This window comes from Phyllobates terribilis, unplaced genomic scaffold, assembly GCF_046119375.1.
Source record: "Phyllobates terribilis strain yellow unplaced genomic scaffold, ASM4611937v1 Scaffold_5__5_contigs__length_657084704, whole genome shotgun sequence".
Lineage (NCBI taxonomy): Eukaryota > Metazoa > Chordata > Amphibia > Anura > Dendrobatidae > Phyllobates > Phyllobates terribilis.
This window is the reverse complement of record NW_027362765.1, coordinates 379,946,591-379,958,940: the sequence shown is the minus strand read 5'-3', so window position 1 is coordinate 379,958,940 and position 12,350 is coordinate 379,946,591. Positions and strand designations below refer to the sequence as shown.

General features: G+C 49.6%; 1 protein-coding gene across 2 annotated transcripts; it reads left to right on the top strand.

The window, feature by feature from the left end:
- Positions 1 to 2,714: 2,714 nt before the first annotated feature.
- Positions 2,715 to 11,699, top strand: VAMP1 (vesicle associated membrane protein 1). 2 transcript variants are annotated; one of them, XM_073681303.1, is made up of 5 exons: positions 2,721 to 2,816; positions 3,820 to 3,928; positions 5,306 to 5,408; positions 10,450 to 10,501; positions 11,447 to 11,699. In XM_073681303.1, exons 1-5 carry the CDS (start codon positions 2,764 to 2,766, stop codon positions 11,628 to 11,630), a joined length of 501 nt encoding a protein of 166 aa, XP_073537404.1. In that variant the 5' UTR covers positions 2,721 to 2,763; the 3' UTR covers positions 11,631 to 11,699. The 2 variants fall into 2 exon arrangements, with proteins under 2 accessions (XP_073537403.1, XP_073537404.1); XM_073681302.1 differs by having other exon boundaries at positions 2,715 to 2,816; positions 3,820 to 5,408.
- The last annotated feature ends 651 nt before the right edge of the window (positions 11,700 to 12,350 follow it).

The following is a 12,350-nucleotide window of genomic DNA, read 5'->3' as shown; positions in this document are numbered from 1 at the left end:
GTACAGACAGAATCTTATCATGTATCTCTGTATACAGGGAGCTTCCCCTAGTTGTGGCTACAGACAGGATCTCATCATGTATCTCTGCATACAGGGAGCTTCCCCTAGTGGGGGCTCCAGACAGAATCTTATCATGTATCTCTGTATACAGGGAGCTCCCCCTAGTGGTGGCTGCAGACAAAATCTAATCCTGTATCTCTGTATACAGGGAGCTCCCCCTGGTGGTGGCTACAAACAGGATATTATCACGTATCTCTGTATACAGGGAGCTCCCCCTAGTGGTGGCTGCAGACAGAATCTCATCATGTATCTCTGTATACAGGGAGCTCCCCCTAGTGGTAGCTACAGACAGGATATTATCATGTATCTCTGTATACAGGGAGCTCCCCCTAGTGGTGGGTACAGACCGAATCTTATGTATCTCTGTATACAGGAAGCTCCCCTTGTGGTGGATGCAGAGAGGATCTTATCCTGTATCTCTGTATACAGGGAGCTCCCCATAGTGGTGGCTGCAGACAGAATCTCATCATGTATCTCTGTATACAGGGAGCTCCCCCTAGTGGTGACTGCAGACAGGATCTCATCATGTATCTCTGTATACAGGGAGCTTCCCCTAGTGGTGGCTACAGACTGGATCTTGTGTATCTCTATACAGGGAGCTCCCCCTAGTGGTGGGTACAGACAGGATCTTATTTATCTCTGTATACAGGGAGCTCCCCCTAGTGGTGACTGCAGACAGGATCTTATCATGCTTCTCTGTATACAGGGAGCTCCCCCTAGTGGCGACTGCAGACAGGATCTTATCATGTATCTCTGTATACAGGGAGCTCCCCTAGTGGTGGCTGGAGACAGGATCTTATCATGTATCTCTGTATACAGGGAGCTCCCCCTAGTGGTGACTACAGACAGGATCTAATCCTGTATCTCTGTATACAGGGAGCTCCCTCTAGTGGTGGCTACAGACAGAAGCTTATCCTGTATCTCGGTATACAGGGAGCTCCCCCTAGTGCTGGGTACAGACAGAATCTTATCCTGTATCTCTGTATACAGTGAGCTCCTCCTTTTGGTAACTGCAGACAGGATCTCATCATGTATCTCTGTATACAGGGAGCTTTCCCTAGTGGTGGCTACAGACAGGATCTCATCATGTATCTCTGCATACAGGGAGCTTCCCCTAGTGGTGGCTGCAGACAGAATCTTATCATGTATCTCTGTATACAGGGAGCTCCCCCTAGTGGTGGCTGCAGACATAATCTTATCATGTATCTCTATATACAGGGAGCTCCACCTAGTGGTGACTGCAGACAGGATCTCATGTATCTCTGTATACAGGGAGCTCCCCCTAGTGGTGGCTGCGGACAGAATCTTATCAAGTATCTCTGTATACAGGGAGTCCCCCCTAGTGGTGGCTACAAACAGGATCTTATCATGTATCTCTGTATACAGGGAGTTCCCCCTAGTGGTGGCTACAGAATGGATCTTATCATGTATCTCTGTATACAGGGAGCTCCCCCTAGTGATGGGTACAGACAGATCTTATCCTGTATCTCTATGTACAGGGAGCTCCACCTAGTGGTGAGTGCAGACAGGATCTTATCATGTATCTCTGTATACAGGGAGCTCCCCCTAGTGGTGACTACAGACAGGATCTTATCATGTATCTCTGTATACATGGAGCTCCCCCTAGTGGTGACCGCAGACAGAATCTTATCATGTATCTCTGTATACAGGGAGCTCCCCCTAGTGGTGACTGCAGACAGGATCTTATCATGTATCTCTGTATACAGGGAGCTCCCCCTAGTGGTGGCTGCAGATAGGATCTTATCATGTATCTCTGTACAGAGAGCTCCCCCTAGTGGTGGCTGCAGACTGGATCTTATCATGTATCTCTGTATACAGGGAGCTCCCCTTAGTTGTCGCTGCAGACAGAATCTTATTAAGTATCTCTGTCTACAGGGAGCTCACCTTAGTGGTCGCTGCAGACAGGATCTTATCATGTATCTCTGTATACAGGGAGGTCCCCCTGGTGGTGGCTGCAGACAGGATCTTATCATGTATCTCTGTATACAGGGAGCTCCCCTTAGTGGTGGCTGCAGACAGGATCTTATCATGTGTCTCTGTATACAGGGAGCTCCCCCTAGTGGTGGCTACAGACAGATCTTATCATGTATCTCTGTATACAGGGAGCTCCCCCAGTGGAGCTTGCAGACAAGATCTTATCATGTATCTCTATGTACAGGGAGCTCCCCCTAGTGGTGGCTGCAGAGAGAATCTTATCATGTATCTCTGTATACAGGGAGCTCCCCCTAGTGGTGGCTACAGACAGATTTTATCATGTATCTCTGTATACAGGGAACTCCCCCTAGTGGTTACTGCAAATAGGGTCTTATATCTCTGTACAGGGAGCTCCCCCTAGTAGTGGCTGCAGACAGGATCTTATATCTCGGTACAGGGAGTTCCCCCTAGTGGTGACTGTGTGCAGAAAGAATCTTATTATGTAACTATATTGCTATAGCACCTAATACCTGAGACCTGAGGCCCCGGAACACCATAACGATATAGTATATATTTAATCTGAAGAGTTTTGGATCCATTTGCATGAAATCAAAGAATGATAGCTGCACTTTAAGATTATACATAAATAAATTGCTGAAGTCGTCGCTGTCCTTGCAGCTCCTTGGACGTCAGCCCTGATTTCTGACGTTGCTGGCTCTGCAGGGTGGGGGCCGCGCGACTCGTTCAGGATCGACGTCATTGCTGTGTATGTATCCGGCTGCAGAGACCTGGAGGTCACCTGCAGATACAGCCGGAGACATGTGAGTTACAGCAGCACTAGACCTGTCACCAATCACACAACAGACCTTATAATATACACCTCAGCTGCTGCAGAACCTCATGTTACACAGCTTACCTGCAGCAGAACCTCATGTTACACACCTCAGCTGCTGCAGAACTTCATGCTACACACCTCAGCTGCTGCAGAACCTCATGTTACACACCTCAGCTGCTGCAGAGCCTCATGTTACACAATCTGAGCTGCTGCAGAACATCATGTTACACAGCTCAGCTGCTGCAGAACCTCATGTTACACACCTCAGCTGCTGCAGAGCCTCATAGTACACATCTCAAAAGCTGCTGCAGAACATCATGTTACATACCTCAAGCTGCTGCAGAGCCTCATGTTACACATCTCAGCTGCTGCAGAACATCATGTTACATACCTCAGCTGCTGCAGAGCGTCATAGTACACATCTCAGCTGCTGCAGAGCCTCATGTTGCACATTTCAGCTGCTGCAGAACCTCATAATCTCAGCTGCTTCAGAACCTCATAATAGACACACCAGCTGCTGCTGCAGAACCTCGTAACACAGATTTCATATGTTTCAGATCTGTGCATATTTTTGAATGATGTTGACCAGTGTGAAGTGCAAACTAGATGCCATCACTGTACTTCAATCCATATTAACTACATGTGAGACAACGGCTTACGAGACAATTTCCTAAGATGATGTGTGACGTCTGTGGGGTTCTGTTCCACGTTGTCTTATCTCCTGGCTGTATCTGCCATATTGACCAGAGATGTGGCTGACGGCTTCCGGCCCATCTACCATGTGTCATTGATAATATTAGTGTCCTGCTCTGCAGTGGGGGCTATTTTGTCCCTCTTGTACCAGGATCCAATCACCTTTGATACCTGCGCAGCTCTATAGTGTCGACCTTAACTTTAGATATAAAAGTACATATTGTGAGGAGGGTTAATATACAGGAATTCATAAAGTTTTCTTTTTTTCAGTTCTCATTTTCCTCCTCGTCTTCCAGGTCTCCTCCAGCTGCTCCGCAATATTCTGCAAGTTACAGCCCCTTGGAGCCAGATGCCGACGTCTCCTCCAACCCGGGGATCAGATTGACACAGGAGCAAATAGACGAGGTGGATAACAGCGAAGGATCGAGATATTGTACCGGCATTCATTATATATTCTCCTGAGAATCTGGGTGACCGGCAGTGTGGCCGCCACTTCCATCATAAGAGAAGTCATCATCAAGCATCTATATCAGCAAACACTCCTCATGTATCACCTTGTACCGCTCCTCCCGTGTCACCTCATTCCGCTCCTCCCGTATCACCTTCTCCTGTATCACCTCATCCCGCTCCTCCCGTGTCACCTCATCCCGCTCCTCCCGTGTCACCTCGTCCCGCTCCTCCCGTGTCACCTCGTCCCGCTCCTCCCGTGTCACCTCGTCCCGCTCCTCCCGTGTCACCTCGTCCCGCTCCTCCCGTGTCACCTCGTCCCGCTCCTCCCGTGTCACCTCATCCCGTATCACCTCATCCCGCTCCTCCTGTATCACCTCATCCCGTATCACTTCGTCCTGCTCTTCCCGTATCACCTTGGCCCGCTCCTCCCGTATCACCTCCTCCCTTATCACTTCATCCCGCTCCTCCCGTATCACTTCATCCCGCTCCTCCCGTATCACTTCATCCCACTACTCCCATATCATGTCATCTCGCTCCACTGTATCGCCTCATCCCACTCCTCCCGTATCACCTCCTCCCGTATCACCTCCCACTCCTCCTGTGTCACCTTGTCCTGCTTCTCCCGTGTCACCTCATCCCGCTCTTCCCGTATCACTTCGTCCCGCTCCTCCCGTATCACTTCGTCCCGCTCCTCCCGTATCACCTCGCCCCGCTCCTCCCATATCACCTTGCCCCGCTCCTCCCGTACCACTTCGTCCCATTTCTCCCGTGTCACCTCATCCTACTCCTCTTGTCACCTCGTCCTGCTATTCCCTTATCACCTCCTCCCATATCACCTCGTTCCGCTCCTTCTGTGTCACCTCGTCCCGCTCCTCCCGTGCCACCTCCTCCCGTATCACTTCATCCCACTCCTCTCATGTCACGTCATCCCGCTCCTCCCATGTCACCTCGTCCCGCTCCTACCGTATCACCTCGTCCCGCTCCTCCTGTGTCACCTCATCCCTTTTCCTCCCGTGTCACATCATCCCACTCCTCCCGTATCACCTCCTCCTGTATCACTTCATCCCACTACTCCTGTGTCACGTCATCCCTCTCCACTGTATCGCCTCATCCCACTCCTGCCGTATCACCTCCTCCCGCTCCTCCCATGTCACCTCCTCTTGTGTCACCTCCTCCCACTCCTCTTGTGTCACCTCCTCCCACTCCTCTTGTGTCACCTCCTCCCGCTACTCCCGTGTCACATACTCCCGTGTCACATACTCCCGTGTCACCTCCTCCCTTATCACCTCATCCCGCTCCTCCTGTATCTCAGGTCTTCTCTTCTTTCTCCAGGTTGTGAGGATTATGGAGGCCAATGTGGACAGCATTGTAGAGGTCGACGTCTCAGAGCTGGAGGGAGTAGACTCCAGCCGATCTGGGGGGGGTTTCACACAAGGTATGAGATGGATACACAGTCCTGCTCATTGTTATTGGCACCCATGAAGTTTAAGTACATAATGTGCAATATCTCCTGAAAAAAAAATGAATCAAGTGAAACAGTTTTTTTGTATAGAGACTCGTGTTAATTACAAAAGAGCAAATAATAAACTATAATTTAAAACAAAAAACAATGGAAGGGAAAAATAGAAAAACCTAAACCTTGCTATGACACTGGTATTGGCATCTTTACATTAATTTAGTATGGAAACACATTTTGACTCGCCTGTGGTAAATCACAAAAGAGATTCTTCTGTGATTAATTGTCGGTGCCCATGTGACATGAATTAGCTAGTGATTGATGACTTCAGTGTTTTAAAAAGCCACATGGTAGGCCCTGTTCCTTTGTCACAATGGTGAAGACAAAGGAGCTGTCTGAGGACAGCAGAACTGCTATCATTAGCAAACACAAGACTTCCAAAGGGTATAAGGCCATCTCCAAAGACCTTGGTATACCAGTTTCAACAGTGCACAATGTTATTAAGAAGTCTATCAAGCATGGAACCGTCAAGAACCTCCCTGGATGTAAAGTAAAGTGGAAAATTGACAGGAGATGTCTTCAAAGGTTGGTGTGAATGATGGAAAAAACACCACGTCAAACATCGAGGGACCTGAAGGCCAACCTGGAACAGTCTGGGCAGGGCCGTATTTGGAGTTTCTGCTGCCCTAGGCACTGTCAGTGGTCGCCCCCCCCCCCCCCGGTCACGCCCCCCCTCACCCCCCGTCACGTCCCCCCCATGTCGTGCCCCCCTCACATCCAATTTCCCCAAGTTTCATGTAGCTCCCCCCCCCCCCATTCCATGTAGCACATATAAAAGGTTGGGGTGGGTGGGGATGGGAGCGGCCCACACAGACCACAGGGCTGCAGCATTGCATATGGGGGTGGGGGGGATGGGAGCGGTCCACACAGACCACAGGGCTGCAGCATTGTATATGGGGGTGGGGGGGGGATGGGAGCGGCCCACACAGACCACAGGGCTGCAGCATTGTATATGGGGGTGGGGGGGGGGATGGGAGCGGCCCACACAGAACTGGGCTGCAGCAGGCACTGCAGCATTGCCTATGGGCTATGGGCCATATGCAATGCTGCAGTGCCTGATGCAGCCCATGTCTGGGATTTAGGCCCCACTGTGTCCCTCCCTGCTGCTGCCTGCCATCATGTCTGACCAGTGACAACAGTCACAGACTAGTCAGAGTCTGAGACTAGTCAGAGGCTCTGTCAGGCTGGCACTGCTGCCCGCTGGCTGTACTGTCTGTGCACAGCACAGAACACAGTACCGGCGGCAGCTGCTGACTGCGCGTCTGCGCCTAAACTATGATCCCGCCTGCCGCCCGCCATCATCAATTATGCTGCAGAGCAGACTGCAGAAGCGGCAGCTCCTCAGCCAGCATCATGTACCGGCACCACGGCCCGGGTGGCAGTGTCGGCGCAATGGCACATCACAGCAGGACACAATTACCGGCGCTGCCTGCTGAGATGAGCCGCCGCCAGCGATGTGCTGCCCGGGCCTCCGCGGGAACTTCAAGTGCTCGGGCTCCTCCTCTTCTTTCCAGATCGCAGCAGCAGAGCAGACTAGAGAGGTGAGGTGGGTGGACGTGACCGGAGGGCGAGAGGGCGCGATCAGGGTGGATTAAGAGTAGCAAGGGCCCCGGGCAGTTTAGAAGGCGCGGGCCCCCACACACACACACACACACCTGATGTATCACATGTCACATGATCCCCTGTGATAGATCATGTGATAGTTCACGTGAAATTAATTTGGCACAATATTAATTATAATAAATTTTTTTAGGCTGTGTGCCCACTATGCGTTTTTTAAGCAATTCCGCTGCAGAAATGCTTAAAAAACGCTTGGTAGAAGGTCTGCCATGTTCCCCAATGATAATCCGCATGTGCTGTGCACATGCTGCGGAAATTTCCGCTGCGGATTATCATTGGGGAAAAATCCACAGCACTACCAATTATTTTGCGGAAGCTCAGCGTTTTCGCCGCCATTGACTTGCATTGGAACGCATGTAATCCGCATCACTGCATCTGTACATGCAGAATCCATGCGTTTCAATGTGCGGATGGTACCCGGGTGTGGAGGACAGGAGACTCTCCTCCAGACCCGGGTACCATAGTACCTGTAAAAAAAAAGAATAAAATAAAAAATAAATATCATACTTACCTTCTGATGGCCCCCGGTGTCTTTATCCGATGCGTCCTGGCTTGCCGGCAGCTCGCGATGGTCTGAAAAGGACCTGCCGTGACGTCATTTAGTCATGTGACGGGTCACGCGACCGCTGACGTTGGCAGGCCATCAGAAGGTAATTATATTTTTATTTTTTACCATTCTTTTACGGTCACGCTATATAAATCCATGCTGGTTGCCGGTTGCATGGATTTATATAGTGTGACCAAGTTGTCAAGCACTTTCCAAGTGATGCTAAAATCGCTTGGAAAGCGCTTGTCAACCCGCATGCAGAAATGCATGTGAAGAACGCTTCACTTCCGCATGTCCCTGGCAGGAAAAACACATGTACAATCCGCATGTACAATCCGCATGCGTTTTTCCTGCCAGGGAGATGCAGAAACGCTCAAAAAAAATCTGAAGCATTTCTGCATCGTGGGCACATAGTCATACATTAATTGTATGACTCAATATTGAGCACACGTAGCCATCTATACACAGCAGGAGGCCGCACGTAGCCATCTATACACAGCGGGAGTCCGCACGTAGCCATCTATACACAGCGGGAGGCCGCACGGCGCCATCTATGCACAGCGGGAGGCCGCACGGTGCCATCTATACACAGCGGGAGTCCGCACGTAGCCATCTATACACAGCGGGAGGCCGCACAGCGCCATCTATGCACAGCGGGAGGCCGCACGGCGCCCTCTATACACAGCGGGAGGCCGCACGTAGCCATCTATACACAGCAGGAGGCCGCACAGCGCCATCTATACACAGCAGGAGGCCGCACAGCGCCATCTATACACAGCAGGAGGCCGCACAGAGCCATCTATACACAGCGGGAGGCCGCACAGCGCCATCTATAGACAGCAGGAGGCCGCACAGCGCCATTTATACACAGCAGGAGGCCGCACAGCGCCATCTATACACAGCAGGAGGCTGCACAGCGCCATCTATGCACAGCAGGAGGCCGCACAGCGCCATCTATGCACAGCAGGAGGCCGCACAGCGCCATCTATACACAGCAGGAGGCTACACAGCAGGAGGCCGCACAGCGCCATCTATGCACAGCGGGAGGCCGCACGCAGTCACGCACACACAAACATATACAGACATATACATACACGCATAAACACATTTGAAACACAAAAATACATATAAACAGACATCACACAATGATATCTGCCCGCACACACTCACACTCAATCACACATACACACTCTCTCACACACACACACTCTCTCATACACACACTCTCATACACACACACTCTCACACACACAGACTCACCATCCCCCGGCTCGGCTCCAGTCCTCTCCGGTGCAGCACTGCAGGCCGGGCGCGCACTGCTTGACGTCACAGCTAGGAGACACGTCTGCGCACAGGGCCGTGTCTCCTAGCAGTGATGCGGCCGGGCCAGCACACAGGGAAGTTAACTGCTGCAGTGCTGGGCCGGCCGGAGAAGAAGCAGCAGCCGTGCGCTGCTGCTGGGGGAGCGGTCCAGGGGCCCCCCCCGCCACTGTCTGCCAGTATGTGCCGCAGCGCCGCATATATAATGAGGGCAATCCGGCCATCGACACCCCGGAGCTCCGGGCGGTAGCCCGGATTGCCCTCATTATAATCCGCCTATGGGCGCGATGACCGGGGGGGCAGAGCCACCCGGCCGGCTCGGGGCACGAACCAAAAAAAAAAAAACGCACACACAAAAAAAACAACATGCTCAGGCGCCACCCTCCCCAAATTCCGGCGCCCTAGGCACGTGCCTACAAGTGCCTAAGGGCAAATACGGCCCTGAGTCTGGGGTCATGGTTTCAACAAGTACCATACGCCGCGCACTAAACCAAGCAGAGATTTATGGGCAAAGGCCAAGGAAGAAACCATTGCTGAAGAAAAGGAATGACTGAGCTTTGCCAAAAGAGTACCTTGACAAACCACAATCCTTCTGGGAAAATGTTCCATGGACATATGAAACAAAAGTAGAGCTTTTTGGCAATGCAAAGCAACAGTTTGTTTACAGACGGCGCAATGAAGCTTATAAGGAAAAGAACACCTTACCAACAGTTAAGCATGGTGGAGGATCCATAATGCTGTGGGGTTGCTTTGCTGCGTCTGGTGCTGGAGGCCTTGACCGTATCATGAGAATCATAAAATCAGAGAATTATCAAGAGATTTTAGAGCAAAATGTCCTACCCAGTGTAAGAAAACTTGGTTTGAATCTAAGATAATGGCTCCTCCAGCAAGACAATAATGCAAAACACACATCCAAAAGTACACAGGAATGGTTGAAAAGGAAAAGATAGACTATTTTAAAATGGCCAGCCATGAGTCCTGACCTCAATCCCATTGAAAATCTTTGGGGTGAGCTGAAATCTACCATTGGGAAAAAGAACCCTGCAAACATTCAAGAGCTTGAACAAACTGCAAAGGAAAAGTGGGAGAAAATTCCAGCTGAGAAGTGCAAGAAGCTTATAGATGGCTACAAGAAACGTCTGGAGGCTGTCAGCATTGCCAAAGGGTGTGCAACCATGTATTAATTAGGGGGGCAACCATGTATTAATTAGGGGGGCCTTTACTGCTGCACATGCTGGCTATTCTGTTTCTTCTTTGAAATTGCAACATGGAAGTTGAAAAACAATGTTTTATTGTTGTATTACTTTGGACCACTAATTAAAAAATCTAGGATATAACTTTGGTACATTTCCATTTATTTATGAATATATTGTACAGTGTATGAAAAAATGAAGGGGTGCCAATAATGGTGAGCAGCAATGTAGATGGATCCAGGACTGGTCTTCTGTTACAATGTGTCACTTCTGTCCCCAGCTTCTGCTGATGATCGGGCTGATCGCTGTTGTGCTGCTCGTTATTATTTGCGGTGAGTTTTATCTTCGACTTTCCTGTAAGTAAATCTTTTCCAGATTTTCCCCAGACAGAAGATTTGGAACTTTCTGCCTCCAAACTTCTTGAACTTCTATCATGATCTCCTCCAGTCTTTTTTTCTCTTCTTCATCCCTTCTTGCATCGGTTCTTATCATCTCTTTTTTCCTTCCACATTAGTGACTATTGTCTCCCAGGAGCTGATCTTACAACCATTTCTTCTTGTGGGGAATCATCCACTAGGGGGAGCTCGGGAGCCCACTGCCTACAGAGATACTTTATTTCTATGTCCATGCAGGAGATTTGGAGCTGTGTATCAGGAAAGCCAACCTCCTACTGCGATGAGAAAGGAGGGCAGAAGCGATGTTGGTCCTGGTGGTCTTGTGGCTGATCTTGCCGGTCCGACGTTTCCGATACAGATCACTTGATCTGACCTCTTGGCTTCCGTCCTCATTATAGATCATGCGCCGGATACAAGACATATCTCAGGCGGGGTCAGTCTCCTTGTCATCACTAGTGACATTATTATGGGATGTGAGCCGGCTCTTATGCTGCATCTTATGTGCACAAGAGCCATACGAGATATGTTTTGTGGCCCATGTACCTAAAGTTTCTAGATGGCCAGAAATCGGAAATTTCAGATGAGATCAAGCAGCACCGAGTGGATCAGGTGGGTACATTTTAGAAAACACCCCACTAGTGAGCACAACCCCCTTAATTCAGAAGTGCTTTGTCCAATCTAGTAGAGATTTTTCAACTTCCAGAAAAGTTAACTTTTTGGCGGAAGAGGAGCGGCTGTAATGAGGCAGTCTTATCAGCAATGCTCCATGGGAGAAGATGTATGCAAATTAGCTCTGTAAGACAACAGTAAGCTCCTGAGCTCCCTCTAGTGGTGGATCTATGTAGGAGATCTCCGATTGTTCATTGACTGTTTCCCTTCCAGTCTTTTGCTTCACATGAAGAGCAGAGAGAATCGACGTCATCAGCAAGAAAAATCCCCTCATCTCCTACAACTGCATCCGATCCCTGTGATGCCCGTGGTGCCGACACTTCTCCCCCGACTCTTCCTCTGTCTCATCCATGTCGTCTGCTCGGAAGATTGCACTGTCCAATGGGAAATGTTCTAGGACTTTTTTGCAGTTCATGATTGTGTTTGTCAGTAATTATGTACAGATGCATCAATGCAAGAAAGAGAAGAACAGACAGAAAAAGATAATAAACCATAAAAAATATCAAAATAATAAAGAAAACAAAGTCCAAAGCTTCCTGTGGAGAAGAAAGGCCGCAAAATTACATTACTTATCGTATACTGATCCTGAGTTACATCCTGTATTATCCTCCAGAGCTGCACTCACTATTCTGCTGGTGGAGTCACTGTGTACATACATTACATTACTGATCCTGAGTTACATCCTATATTATACTCCAGAGCTGCACTCACTATTCTGCTGGTGTGGTCACTGTGTAGATACATTACATTACTGATCCTGTGTGATCCTGAGTTACATCCTGTATTATACTCCAGAGCTGCACTCACTATTCTGCTGGTGGAGTCACTGTGTACATACATTACTGATCCTGTACTGATCCTGAGTTACATCCTGTATTATCCTCCAGAGCTGCACTCACTATTCTGCTGGTGCAGTCACTGTGTACATACATTACTGATCCTGAGTTACATCCTGTATTATACTCCAGAGCTGCACTCACTATTCTGCTGGTGCAGTCACTGTATACATACATTACATTACTGATCTTGAGTTACATCCTGTATTATACCCCAGAGCTGCACTCACTATTCTGCTGGTGTGGTCACTGTGTAGATACATTACATTACTGATCCTGAG

Coding starts and splice junctions, on each gene's coding strand:
- VAMP1 (XM_073681302.1), top strand. CDS start 4,069: ATGTATCACCTTGTACCGCTCCTCCCGTGTCACCTCATTCCGCTCCTC.